The sequence below is a fragment of the Macaca mulatta genome, chromosome 13 (genome assembly GCF_049350105.2).
Source record: "Macaca mulatta isolate MMU2019108-1 chromosome 13, T2T-MMU8v2.0, whole genome shotgun sequence".
NCBI classification, from domain to species: domain Eukaryota; kingdom Metazoa; phylum Chordata; class Mammalia; order Primates; family Cercopithecidae; genus Macaca; species Macaca mulatta.
The window spans coordinates 6,625,884-6,640,841 of NC_133418.1; the positions used below are offsets into that span (position 1 = coordinate 6,625,884).

The 14,958-nt window shown below is 41.4% G+C and overlaps 1 protein-coding gene across 49 annotated transcripts in view; it reads left to right on the forward strand.

Moving 5' to 3' along the window:
• Positions 1-14,958, forward strand: part of INPP4A (inositol polyphosphate-4-phosphatase type I A) — a 164,154-nt gene that overhangs the window by 79,683 nt on the left and 69,513 nt on the right. For 40 of the 49 annotated variants that reach the window (XM_028831540.2, XM_077958509.1, XM_077958518.1 and 37 more), the window contains exons 4-5: positions 476-520; positions 14,254-14,372. The exons of 5 other annotated variants lie outside the window; for them this stretch is intronic. In XM_028831540.2, coding sequence (XP_028687373.2) covers positions 476-520; positions 14,254-14,372 — 164 coding nt within the window. The remainder of the gene's footprint in view (positions 1-475; positions 521-14,253; positions 14,373-14,958) is intronic. 4 more of the 49 variants (XM_077958513.1, XM_077958534.1, XM_077958515.1 and 1 more) reach the window with 1 other exon arrangement.

The following is a 14,958-nucleotide window of genomic DNA, read 5'->3' on the forward strand; positions in this document are numbered from 1 at the left end:
GAGGGACCCAATGAGTCCCCACGACTACCCTAGACTACAGGGTACCCTGGTTTGGCATCCTTTTGGTTGAATGAGGAAATAGGGAAGGGGGGCATCAGCCCTCTTCCTGTGAACCGCTTCTGCTGGAGCCTGACTACATTCGTTTTCCAGTGTGGTGGGGGGCACCAGCAGGGTAGTGTGGGAATGTCCAAGTGTCTGGCTGGCTCACGCCCAGGCAGAGGTAAAAGCCCTCCCTGTTGTGGATGTGTAGATCCCAGGAGAAGCAGGGGTTTGGCTGTGGGGTCAGGGGCTTCTTAGCAATCTCAAAAACAAAGTATTTTTAAAATAAAGAAATTGTCTTGCATGGCAGTTTTTGTTGTTGTTGTTGTTGTTGTTGTTGTTGTTGGGGGTAAGTAGAGGGTTATTTGTGCATTTAATCTGAAAACAGGGAAAAGTTTATTAAGGGTGATTTTTCTGTCATTTCTCTTCTATTCAGGAAATATACAGGACCCAGATGAGCCCATTTTAGAATTTAGCTTAGGTAGGTATCTTTCATTGTTTTTTGTCTCAAAAAATATTTTACTTAAAAATGAACACAAAAACACGACCACCAGCGCATGGGCTCGTCTCAGAGAGCTTGCTGCTGCCGCCGCCACTGCCGCAGTGTTTCTGAGACGGCGGGGCCCTCACAGCTGTCAACTTCTGTGGACGGGAAGGCACCTCGGAGGCTCTGTGCCCACAGGTTCCTGGCTCCTCAGCGTGGGGCCCGCTCCCTTGGGGGTGTGCTCTGCACAGGGGGCTGGGGACAGGGAGGTGAGCCCACCTAGAGCTGTCAACAGGGCCCTCCCTACCCCCACCCCAATGGGAGAAAGGGAAGGAGGGGCTGGCCAAACCGGACGTAGAGTTCAGCTTTGTTGCCCCCGGCTGCAAGGCCTTGTGTTGGCTGAGTTTCACTCTCCAGCCCTCAGTTCCCTGTTGTATAAAAGGCAGCACTGGCACCTGCGTGCTGTCTTTCTCAGGATCAAATAAGAATATACTGAAAAGTGGATCAGAATGTGCTGAGTCTGGGGTCAGTGATGCGTGGCATCCCTGTGCTTACCCAGAGGCCTGAGACGCCTCTCCATCAGAGCCCAGTGCTACCCAGCACTCCGCTCCCCTTTTCCCATTCCTTAGTCAACATGAGTTGGTGGCCTGGCACCAATGTCCAAGAGGTGATGTGACATAAAAGAGGCACCTCCTGGGGAGTCAGATGACCTGGATTCCAGCCTTGACCATGCCAGGCTAACCACGTGGCCTTGAGCCTGCCACTCGACCTTGCTGGAACAGTTTCCTCCTGTGCTACATGAGGATTCTACTGCTTGTTTGAGAGACAAAGAAGATCAAGGTGGTTAAGCACCCCCCAGCCCCAAAAGACTTGGACAAATTGCAAAACCCTTTAAAGTGTAAGTACACTACTGGCCGGGTACAGGAGCTCACATCTGTAATCCTAGCACTTTGAGAGGCTAAGCCAGGAGGACTGCTTGAGGCCAGGAGTTTGAGAGCAGCCTGGGCAACATAGCAAGACCCTGTTTCTAAAAAAAAAGAAAAAAAAAAAAAACGTACCTGGCTGTGGTGGCACACACCTGTATTCCCAGCTACTGAGGAGGCTGAGGTGGAGGGCGCCCTTGTGCCTAGGAGTTTGAGACTACAGCGAGTTATGATTGGGTCACAGAGGGATGCCCTGTCTCTAAAAAATAATAATGAAAAAGAAACAAAAAATAGAATTTGGAAGAAACTGAGACATTGCAGAAAGTTCCAAAGAAATTATAATTTATGTTGGCCAGGTGTGGTGGCTCACTCCTGTAATCCCAGCAGTTTGGGAGGCCGAGGTGGGCGGATCACCTGAGGTCAGGAGTTCAAGACCAGCCTGGCCAACATGGTGAAACCCTGTGTCTACAAAAATACAAAAATTAGGCAGGCATGATGGCGGGTGCCTGTAATCCCAGCTACTCAGGAGGCTTAGGCACGGGAATAGCTTGAAGCCAGGAGGTGGAGGTTGCAGTGAGCCGAGATTGCACCATTGCACTCCAGCCTGGGCAACAGAGCGAAACTCTGTCTCGAAAAAAAAAAAAAAAAAGAATTATAATTTATATACTCAAGAAAACATAGTATATCTATAAAACAAAACCAGGACACTATAAAGGTAAAAAGAACAATTGAAGAACAAGAACAATCTTAGATATTTAAAATATGATAGACAAAATTTAAAAAATTCTGTAAAGTTTGGAAGTTGGTCAAGGAATTCTTCCAGAAAGTAAGATTTTAAAAACAAAATAGAAAATGGGTAAGAAATAGAAATGGAAATTTTGAGAGTAAATCCAGAAGGCCCAATATTTAGAAGAAAAAACAGAAGAGAATGTAAGGGAGGAAATGCAAAGAAAGAGGAAATCTCCGAGAACTGAAGAATGTGTCTGTAGGTTAAAAATGTCTACCAAGGCCCAGCACAACGATGAGAGAGACCCATAGCAAGATATGCTGTGGTGAAATTTCAGATCATAGAGAATAAAATGAAGATCCTAAAAAGTTCCAGGAAGAAAATAAAACAGATCATACCCAAGGATCAGGAATAAAACTGGCATGGAATGTCTCAGGGACACTGGAAACTGGAAGACAGTGAGACAACACCTTTAATTATATTTTCAACCCAGAATTCTCTGCCCAACCAGACTATCAGTCAAATGTGAGGGTAGGAAGGAACTTGTTTCAGCTGCACAGAGTTGTACAGCAAAAATTTACTTCCCCTGCATTCTTTTCTCCGGAAGCTAGTGGAGGATGTGTTCCCATCCTAAAGAGGGACCACACTAAGCAAAGAAGTCATGGGATCCAGGAAACAGGGTCATCACAAGAGGGAGGTGGAAGGAATCCCACATGGTTTTTAATGAGTAATACGTGCTTAACTTTCATCATGACAATGTGGATTTAACAAAATTGAGCTAAAATGATTGCATATGGAGAGAGGATGACAGTTGGTATAATTGAGTTAAAAATCCTCATCCCCTCTAAAAGAAATCAGGACATTTCTGAATCTGGTGAACGGAAAACAGTAATATAGTCATGTTAATTGGGCACATGGAGGAAGAAACTGCTTTAAAAAGTAAGGATGAGTTTTATGTAAAGTGAATTTTACCCCAGTTTTTTAAAAAGGGAGGAGCCAGGTGCGGTGGCTCATGCCTGTAATCCCAGCACTGTGGGAGGCCGAGGCGGGTGGATCACAAGGTCAGGAGATTGAGACCATCCTGGCTAACACGGTGAAACCCCATCTCTACTAAAAATACAAAAAAAATTAGCCGGGCGAGGTGGCGGCGCCTGTAGTCCCAGCTACTCGGGAGGCTGAGGCAGGAGAATGGCGTGAACCTGGGAGGTGGAGCTTGCAGTGAGCCGAGGTGGCGCCACTGCACTCCAGCCTGGGCGACAGAGCAAGACTCCATCTCAAAAAAAAAAAGGAGCAGGAGCTGAATTATTGAATGGACAAATATGTTGACTTTTAAAATAAAAATTTTAAATTTAAAAAATGTATGTTCATTGTAAAACTTTCAATACAGAAAATGTTGAAGAAAAAGCAAACTTTATTGCAGCGAGGTAGTCAGTTATCACTTTGGTATATATCCTTCCAAGTATATATGTTTGACCCTCACAGAGTACTGTATGGAGATTTTTCATGATTTTTGGTTGTGGAAGTGATGGAATTATTTCCAAACATGTCGTCATAGTGCTCTTGACATTCTTTTTTCATGTAGCAAAACATCTTTTTAAATATGTATGGGGTCTGCTTCATCATTTTAAATGCCTTCATAGAGTCTCTAATAGCGCTGTGCCATACTTACTTTAGCCAGCTGTTCGACTTTCAGGTTCTTCCCAATTTGCCATTATAAACACCATCACAGTGAACGTATTTATGTATAGATCTTTCATACATTTTGCTGATTATTTCCTTAGGATATACTCTTGAATATAGCATTGTCGAATCAAATGTATGCAGTTTACCTCAACAGCATTTATTTAGCGTTTAGTCAGCTGGGATTACAGATGATCAGGTTGGAGAGACAAGGCTTACACATCAGAGGTGTGTGGTTTCTATGGAAATATGCCAAATGAGTGACATAAGTGAGCCTGCAGGCTGCTCAGAGAAAACTTATAATGGAAGCTATGGAACTTGAGCCAGGAATCAAACCCTGGTTGAAATTTAGATAGGCTGGGTTGTGGGAGGAGGCCAGGAGAGAATGTCCCTTGTAGGAAGGCATGTTCTGAAGGTGGCCATGGGACCATCAGCCCTTAAGGTAATCTCAGTCTTCTCAGCCTTTGGTCACCTGCTGTACCTTAGTCCATCTGCCATCGTTACTGCCTGAAAGACCTGAATATTCCTACCTTGCATAGGTGTCAAGAAAACTCACACCTGATAAAAGGGCAAGTAGAGAGAAGCCACAGGTCACTTAAGGGTACTTTGTAACTTAAAGGAGAGACAAGTAGATCAGTCAAATTAGGGGATTCCTGTTGAGGCAGATGTAATGGAAGAAACAGAGAACTTAAAATAGTAATAAAACCTTGAAGCCTCTAGAAGAAAAATAGGAGAACTTTCAAACTCAGGGTAGGCATAGATTTGGACAGAGCACAAAAAGCACTTTGTTTTAGTTTGCTACTGCTGCCATAACAAATTACCACAAATTTAGCATGTTAAAGCAATACAAATATGTGATCTTACAGTTCCCTTAGATTAGAAATCCAGTGTACTCACTGGGTCTTTGCGTAGAGTCTCACAACACCAAAATCAGCGTTAGCAGGGCTGGATTTATTTAGAAGGCCTCTAGGGCCTGTTCCTATCAATTTCCTTGCTCATTCACGTCGTTGACAGAATTCAGTTGCTAGTGGTTTTAAATTTTAGGACCCCAGTTTTTTGCTAGCTATCAGTTAAGGCCCGCTCCCAGCTCATAGAGACCACTCACATTCCTCTTGTGGGCTTATAGCCCTCTGCCTCCATCTTCAAAGCTGGCAGTGGCAGGTCTAGTGGCCTTCCATGCTTTGAATCTCTCCTGCCTCTTCTTCCATTGTTATATCTTTATGATTCACCCTAAGGCCTTCGTCTTCTACTTTCAAGGGCCTCTGTGATAGATTGAGCCCATCCGCATGATCCATCTGAAGATCCCATAATCACATCTGTAAAGTCTCTTTTGCCATGTAATGCCATCGATTCGTAGTTTCTGAGGATTAGGACATAGATACTTGTTGTCAGGGAGGGGCTTCTCTGCCTACCACTCCCTAAAATTTAAAAGGGATACATTGAATTTCATCAAAATAAGAAATTGCTGTCCATAAGAGACATCACTAAGAAAATGAATAGATGAACCACAGACTGGAAAAAAACATTCACAACACATATACTTCACAAAGGACAAATAAATAGTGAAAAAGTAAACAACCCAATTTTTAAAAGAAGCAAAAGACTTGAGCAGACGCTAGACAAAATAAGTTATACAAATGAACAATAAACGATAAAATGATGCTTAACATCGTTAGTCGTCATGTAACCGTAAATTAAAACACATCCATTAGAATGGGTAAAATTAACAACAACAACAAAAACACTAACTGTACCCAACTGGAACTTTTGTATATTGCTGGTGGGAGTGGAAAATGATACAAACACATTTGGAAACTGTTAGTTTCTCGTAACGTTAAATAGATTTCAGTCGTTTGTAATTATGCAGAAGAAATGAAAAAGTGTTCACAAAAAGACATGAACAACAACATTTATGTCACCTTTATTTAATAGTTCAAAGCTGAAAACAACCCAAATGTCTATTAACAGTAGAATGAATAAATTGTACAGTGGAATAGGACTCTTTTTTTAAAAAAGAATGAATTGTCAATACATGTAATAACATAGATGAGTCTCGAAAACATTCCGTGTGTATGAAATTCAAGAACAGACAAAAGAATAGTGATGGAAATCAGAAAATGATTGCAAAACTAGGAGATTTGTACAAGAGGGAACTTTCTAGTCTGACGAAAAAGTTGTACTATCTTGTTTTGATGGTGCTTACATGGGTGTTTATGGTTGTCAAAACTCATTGATCAGAAAAACCTAAGCTCTTTGTATTTTATTGTATCCAGTAAATAATGAAGGTTCATGAAGATATATGAGAAGATATTACAGAGAATGAAAATTAATTTTTGGAAATAAAAATCAGTTTACTAATTTTAAACCACTAGTTGACATTTAAAAAATAAAATAAGAATGATGAGGGCAGATATGGCAGAGTGAAGACTTCCAAAAATCTTCTCTTCTATAAAGGCAATGAGTGTACAAAAATGGTCAAAATTGTTTCAGAACTCTGAAAATTAACAGAGGCCTACAGTACTCTGGGGAGCATTTATTTAAGAAAAATGGTGTATTAGTCTGTTCTTGCAGTGCTATAAAGAAATACCTGAGGCTGAGTAATTTATAAAGAAAAGAGGTTTCTTTTCTCTTATGAGGCTTATGGTTCTGCAGGCTGTTCAAGCATGGCACCAGTGGCTTCTCAGCTTCTGGTGAGCCCTCCGGGATCTTTTATTTACAGCAGAAGGAAAAGCAAGAGCGAGCATCTTACATGGTGAGAGAGGGAGGAGGTGCTGCACACTTTTAAACAACCAGGTCTCACGTAAACTCAGAGCTAAAACTCACTCATCACCAAGGGGATGGCGCTAAGCCATTCATGAGGGATTTGTCCCCCATGATCCAAACACCTTCCACCAGGCCCCACCTCCAATATTGGGGATTACATTTCAACATGAGATTTGGAGGGAACAGAACATCCAAATAATATCAAATGGCTTCTTAGTTAGAACAGAGAGCTTTATGATGTTTTAACTTGCCCCATTATCGTCCTCTCCCTAGCTCCAGGTAGCCTTGAAAGCCAGCATCTCGCCTAAAGGTCACTGAAGGGGACAGAATGGGGTTGGAGATCCTACAAAAAGCCCCTTTCTTAGAGAGTTGTCATTATTTGTCCTGTCTGGCAGTTCCCTGGAAAACCCCACATCCTGTACCTGCCTTTATTTGGCTTAACTCAGAATCAGTGGGAACAGTTTTTTCCCTGAGAATGTTTGTCAAAAACAATCACTGTCCATTTTTTGACATTACAGCTGCCTGAGGTAGTGATAACAGTTGGAGCAAACAAAAAGCTAAGCAAAAAAACCTTAAAAGGGGAAGCTGGGGAATGAGATATTCACAGGGAGATTTGAAAAGCTCTTTCATATTCCTGGGAACCTCAAAGGCCCGTGAAGGGCTGTGCATGTGTCCAGAGCTGTGTGCATACTCAGGAGACTTGAGAAGGCCCTAAGCAAGTACCTGAGATTGACCCTGAGGTTCTATGCAAGCAGCACATGAAGTCTAAGACAGAGTTATAAACTGACTGCCTGAACGATGAAAATGCACCCCAGTATACACACAGGGACTGTTAGCTAAAGCTATAGCAAAGGTCTGTGATTCTGGTATTTACAGAAACATCTGTCCAACCATTATCTGACTACTAACCTAATGAAGCAGTCACTTCAATGGCCACACATGACAAAGAGTATTACTTTACAGAATTCAATCAGAAAAGGCACTGAAGAAACAGCCACACAAAAGAGCAGCAACAACAAAGCCTGGGGAAGGGGGAGAATCTAATTCCAGAGATCCCACATTGTATTATTTAAAATGTGTAGTTGCCAACAAGAAGTTATGAGACATTGCAGATAACAAAGTATGGCTCATACACAAAGGGAAAAAAACCCATACAGTTGGTAGAAACCATCCGTAGGAAGCACAAATGTTGAACTTAGTAGACAAAGATTTATAAATCAGCTATTTTAAGTATGTTGAGATAACTGAAGGAGACTATGTCCAAAGAACTGAGGAAAGTGTGAGAACAATGTCTCACCAAATAGAGACTTGAAGAGATAGAAACTATAAAGATATCTAAATAGAAATTCTGGAGTTCAAAATTATAATAACTGAAATGAAAAATTCATTAAGAGAAGCTCAACTGTAGACTTGAGAAGGCAGAAGAAAGAATCAGCAAACCTGAAGACAGGTCAGTTGAGATTATCCAGTCTGAGGAACAGAAAGGAAAAAAGAATGAAGAAAAATGAACAGAGCCTCAGATACCTGTGGGACACAATCAAGTGCACCAATATATGTATAATAGGAGTACTAGAAGAAGAGTAAATCGAGAAGGGGGAAGATAAAAATGTTTCAATAAATAATGACCAAAACTTCCCATGTTTGATAGAAAACATGAATCTACACATCCAGGAAGCCCAATGAACTCCACGTAGGATAAACTCAAAAGAGATCCACACTTGATACATCATACTCAAACCACTGAAAGCCAAAGACAGGATCTTTAAAGCGGCAAGAAAGAAGTGATCTATCGTGTATAAGGGATCATCAATAAGAGTAACAGCTGATTTCTCATCAGAAACCATGGAGGTCAGGAAGGTGGTGGGATGATGTATGCAAACTGCTGAAAGAAAAAGACAACCAAGAATTTTCTATTCATCAAAAATGTCCTTCATAAATGAATAAGCCATATGTGGTATGTTTATACAACTGAATGTTACTCATCAGTGAAAAGGAACGAAGTATGGATATTTGCTAGAGTATGGATAAACCTTTATAATATTCTAATTGAAGAAGCCAGATACAAAAGCCACCTATTGTGTGATTCCACTTATATGAAATGTCTGGAATAGACAAATCTATATAGATAGAAAGTAGATTAGTGGTTTCATGGGGGACCAGTGAATGGGGTAATGGGTTTGGTTTGTTGTTGTTTTTGGGTTGATGAGAATGTTAAGATGTTAAGGAATTTGTGGTGATGGTTGCACAACTCTGAATGCCTTTAAAAACCACAGAATTGGGCCGGGTGTGTAGCTCATGCCTGTAATCCCAGCACTTTGGGAGGCCAAGGCAGGCGGATCACAAGGTCAGGAGATCGAGACCATCCTGGCTAATATGGTGAAACCCCATCTCTACTAAAATTATAAAAAATTAGCCGGGCGTGGTGGCGGGCGCCTGTAGTCCCAGCTACTCGGGAGGCTGAGGCAGGAGAATGGCGTGAACCCGGGAGGCGGAGCTTGCAGTAAGCTGAGATCACGCCACCACACTCCAGCCTGGGCAACAGAGTGAGACTCCATCTCAAAACAAAACGAAACAAAACAGAGAATTGTGTACTTTAAGAGGGTGAACTTTATGATATGTAAATCATATCTTAAAAGAAACGTAGTAAAAATCAAAGCAACACTGCTGAAAGCTGTTACAAATCTGTGAAGGTAAATGAAGGAACCATCTCACAGTTCAAGGAAAAAATATCAAGACAGAGATTGTTGGTGAAGAGATATGACAGGTTTGGGAGTTCTGGTATTTGATCAATAGGAGACCTAGAAGCAGAGAGCCGGAGAGAGGAGTAGCAGCGAGCCAGAAGCAACAGAAGAATTCTTTCCAGAGGGAAGAATGGACTTAAGACTCAAGAATATTCCAACTGCCAGGCATCTCCTTGTGAGACTAACACATTCTAAGGAGAAAGAAAATCTTTTTCTAGATAAATAACAAACAAAAATCAAATCTACCATTAAGGACAACTAGAAAAAATGAAAAAAAAAATCTGAACTATCTGGTCCATGTGACCAGAGAACTGATAGGACCGCAAAGAATCTGAGAGCAGAGGCCCACTTATTCCTTTGAGGGCTTACAGTGGTTCCCAAGAGGAAGGCCAAGAGGTCCAGAGGCTGTGCAGTGCTTTAGACAGTGTCTCAGTGCAGAAGTGACAGGGATTGCTTTCTAGGGTCTGTTAGGGGAAGGATACTTGACGAAACCCCTCTCACTTTGATCTAGAATCCAGAAGGCTAAATCTAAACCTCTAGAGTAAGGGGAACCAGAAGCAGGTGTTCATAGGGACTACAGGTTCATTAAGTTACTGCAAGTAAATGAAAACATTTCAGAGTGCTAGTCCTCCCTAGAACCAAGATTTGCAGAAGTAGTTACAAATCTTGTCTGGAGAAAGACAGCACCATCCTAGGCCTCAAATCACTTCTACAAGCAATTCTTGTAGTATTCAGCATAAAATCATGATTTCTCGGAAACAGGAAATAAGAAATATGAACAGAAACAATAAGCATAGAAATAGACCCAAAGGGGCCGTGTATATTAGAGTTAAGAGACAAACACTAAAATAACCGTTATTGACTATATGTCTTAGTTAATAGGGGCTGCTATAACAGAATATTGTAGACTGGGTGGCTTAAAAAATAGAAGTTTATTGCTCACAGTTCTGGAACCTGAGCAGTGCAAGATTGAGATGCTAGGATATCTGTTGTCTGATGAGGGCCAGCTTCCTGGTTTGCAGATGGACGTAGTCTTGCTGTGTTCTCACATGGCAGAGAGCAGAGCAGAGGGAGCAAGCTCTTTTGTCTCTTCTTTTAAAGGCACTAATCCCATTCATGAAGAGTCTACCCTCGTGACCTAATCACCTCTGAAAGGCCCCACCCCTAATACCATCACATTGGGATATAAGATTTCAACACATAAGTTTTGATGTTTGTGTCAGAGGACAGACCTACTTCAAGAAACTTTAGGGGGACACAAACTTTCAGTCATAACACTATGGTAAAGAAGAAAAAAGACGACATTGAACATTTTCAGAGAACTAGAAGCCATGAAAAGAACCACATACATATTTTAGAATTCAAAGAAAAATTTCAAGAAGAAAATTTACAAAATGAAGCCAGAGCCATAAAAATAATGGGAAAAAAGCTCAGAGGAGAGTAAAAACAGCATAGTGAGAGGTCTAACATTACATTTATTCTGTATCTTTAAGAAGGAACACAGAAAAGGGTCCGAAGCAATATTTATAGGTGAGCATTTCTCCCAAATGAATACAACAGTTTCACCAAATAAATACAAACAAACGTACCTCGGCACATCATAATGAAACTACTGAAAGCCGCAGTCAGTGGGAAAATTATAAAACCTGTCACAAAACACAATCTTAAAGTAGCAACAACTAGACTGACAGCTGACTTCATAACAGAAAACATAGAGGCCTAGAGACAATATATTTAAAGGGCTTAGAGAAAATAACTGCTTAGAAAACATTTCCTTCAAGAAGTAAGGTGGAATAAAGACATTTTTTAAACCTTGAAAGCTGAAAGCATGCCAACACCACACTTACAGAATAAACAATGCTAAGAGATGTTCCTCAGTAGAAGGCCGATGATTCCAGATGGGCGTTCACCAATAGAGAAAGCACTGAAAATTCCAAGACATGAGATTAGGGGTCAACATCTGGGTTATAGCTGCACAAATAGCAACTATAGAAAAACATGCACACACACACAAATGTGTGTGCTAACAAAAGAAAGAGCTGGTATGGCAATCTTAATGTCAGAAAAAGTGTAATTAGAACCCGAAGAGTAGATCGAGCTGTGAACAGTGGTTAGTTAGGTCACCACGGGTCCTTTCAAAGGACGGAGATAGCCAGTAACTTACAAATGAACAAAGATATCTTCCCAACTAAACTCTCCTCAAAGCATGTCAAGCTATTGCTCTCCCCCACCCTTCCAGAGTCATATCTCTTCCTTCCCTCTTTGTATTTTTCTGTCTTTTAATCTCTCCTTTTTTCTCCCTGTTCTTTCTTTCATTTTTATTAATGTCTTCCTTCATCCCATCACTCCTCCTCTCCCTGAATTTTGTGTGCATTTGTCTCACCTGTTGTGGACACAATAATATATTTTTAAATAGGAGTTCATATGTTTTTTCTATTTTATTTTAAAATTGCAATAAAATGTACACAAAATGTATTATTTTAACCATTTTTAAGTATACAGTTCGGTGGCGTTAAGTATAGTCATGTATCACTTAATGGTGAGGATACATTCTGTCAAATGTGTCATTAGGCGATGTTGTCCTTTTGTGAACATGACAGAGTGTACTAACAGGATCCCAGATGGTGCAGCTTCCTAGGCTCCTAAGTATAGCCTGTCACTCCTAGCCTATTAGACTATGTCCATGGTATAGCCTGTTACTCCTAGTCTGTTACTGTGTCCATGGTAGAGCCTGTTACTCCTGGCCTGTTACTATATCCATGGTATAGCCTGTTACTCCTGGCCTGTCACTCCTAGCCTGTTACTATATCCATGGTATAGCCTGTTACTCCGGGCCTGTTACTGTGTCCATGGTATAGCCTGTTACTCCTAACCTGTTACTATATCCATGGTATAGCCTGTTACTCCTAGCCTGTTACTATATCCATGGTATAGCCTGTTACTCCTGGCCTGTTACTATATCCATGGTATAGCCTGTTACTCCTAGCCTGTTACTATATCCATGGTATAGCCTGTTACTCCTAGCCTGTTACTATGTCCATGGTATAGCCTGTTACTCCTAGCCTGTTACTATGTCCATGGTATAGCCTGTTACTCCTAGCCTGTTACTATGTCCATGGTATAGCCTGTTACTCCTAGCCTGTTACTATGTCCATGGTATAGCCTGTTACTCCTAACCTGTTACTATATCCATGGTATAGCCTGTTACTCCTAACCTGTTACTATATCCATGGTATAGCCTGTTACTCCTAACCTGTTACTATGTCCATGGTATAGCCTGTTACTCCTAGCCTGTTACTACATCCATGGTATAGCCTGTTACTCCTGGCCTGTTACTATGTCCATGGTATAGCCTGTTACTCCTAGCCTGTTACTATGTCCATGGTATAGCCTGTTACTCCTAGCCTGTTGCTATATCCATGGTATAGCCTGTTACTCGTAGCCTGTTACTATATCCATGGTATAGCCTGTTACTCCTAACCTGTTACTGTTTCCATGGAATAGCCTGTTACTTCTAGCCTGTTACTATATCCATGGTATAGCCTGTTACTCCTGGCCTGTTACTATGTCCATGGTATAGCCTGTTACTCCTAGCCTGTTACTATATCCATGGTATAGCCTGTTACTCCTAGCCTGTTGCTATATCCATGGTATAGCCTGTTACTCCTAGCCTATTACTGTGTTTGTGGTATAGCCTGTTACTCCTAACCTGTTACTATATCTGTGGTATAGCCTGTTACTCCTAGCCTATTACTGTGTTCGTGGTATAGCCTGTTACTCCTAGCCTGTTAGTATATCCATGATATAGCCTGTTACTCCTAGCCTGTTACTATATCCATGGTATAGCCTGTTACTCCTAACCTGTTACTATATCCATGGTATAGCCTGTTACTCCTAGCCTGTTACTATGTCCATGGTATAGCCTGTTACTCCTAGCCTGTTACTATATCCATGGTATAGCCTGTTACTCCTAGCCTGTTGCTATATCCATGGTATAGCCTGTTACTCCTAACCTGTTACTATATCCATGGTATAGCCTGTTACTCCTAGCCTGTTACTATATCCATGGTATAGCCTGTTACTCCTAACCTGTTACTATGTCCATGGTATAGCCTGTTACTCCTAGCCTGTTACTATGTCCATGGTATAGCCTGTTACTCCTAGGCTTCCAACCTGGACAGCATGTTACTGTACTAAATATTACAGGCAGTTGTGTATCTAAACATAGAAAAGGGAATGTGTTTGTACTGGGGTGTTAGGATGGCTGTGACATCACTAGACAATAGGAATTTTTCAGCTTCGTTGTAATCTGTGAGACCACTGTCATGTATGTGGTTTATCATTGATTGTAAATGAACAGTGGCTCACTTAAAAAAAAAAAAAAGAAGAGCTTTGTTTACTTTGCCATAGAATTCTAATTTTCTTCCAGCATCCATCCATCCACCTGCCAGGACACGTGGGGCACCATATGCTCAGAGTCAGCCACAGCAGTCACAGGATGCAAGCACGGGTAGCTCTGTCTTAGATTTCATAGACTCCGTGGTTCCTTTGCTCGATTGCTTAGAGTTGGAATAGTTACCGAGGTCAGACTTGAAGGGTTGGACCTGTATGAGGTTTCTGGCTTTGTGTTCCACTCCATGGACATGGGAAGCCCCCGTCAGCGCAGCCTTTCACTGAAGTTATGGCATTGCTGTCTTGGAGGGTGCTGGGGAGGGGGCGTATAAAGAGATTGTTTCAAATTTTAAAAATCACCTCCCTGTGACAACTGACGATGTGATCGTCTCACCTCTTTGAATGTCGTTTACTCTTTGTGCTTTCTTTGAGTGTATTTGGAACAGAGAACTGATGAGAGTCTGGTTTTAAAGGATTCATTTCTTTCCCATCTTGATTCTGTAGCTTGCAGTGAGCTGCATACTCCATCGCTAGATCGAAAGCCAAATAGTTTTGTTGCGGTGAGTGTCACCACCCCTCCTCAGGCATTCTGGACGAAGCATGCACAGACGGAGATCATTGAGGTGGGTGCTGGTGGTCCCTCCCTGAGGTGCTGTGGGACATTCTCTAGTGGTGTGTCTTGTCCTGATGTTCAGTTACTCGTGCATCTGTAGCTGAAGCCGTATTTACGTGAGTTGTTGCTATTTTCCCGTGGGTTTTCAGTACATTGATATTGTTCATCACATTTACTCATCTGGGTAGCATTTATGTTGCCATATCCTTTACAGTTATTGATTAACTATTGGCAGCTTGTTTTTGAACAATGATCCTGTAAGCTTTATTGCCTTGTAAGAGGTAAGACCTAATTCCTTCTTGTCACCTCCAGTTGGCTGTTACTTTGGAAGAGTTGTGCTCGTTAATCAAAGCTTAGAAGAGTATTAACTATTAACCACTCTCTTGTCCAGACATACCCCTATTTTTGTTGGTTTTTGTTTTTACAGCCTTTTGAGTTTTGTGTCACATGTTTACGTTTTCCACTAAGTTACATGATAAACATTTATGGAGGGAATTTTGCAAAATCCTTTTAGATCATTGAGCACATTACGTAACACTAAGTGTAGGAGTTGGTGGCATGAGATTCTGCAGTTGTAAAGTGAAGAATTATCAAAC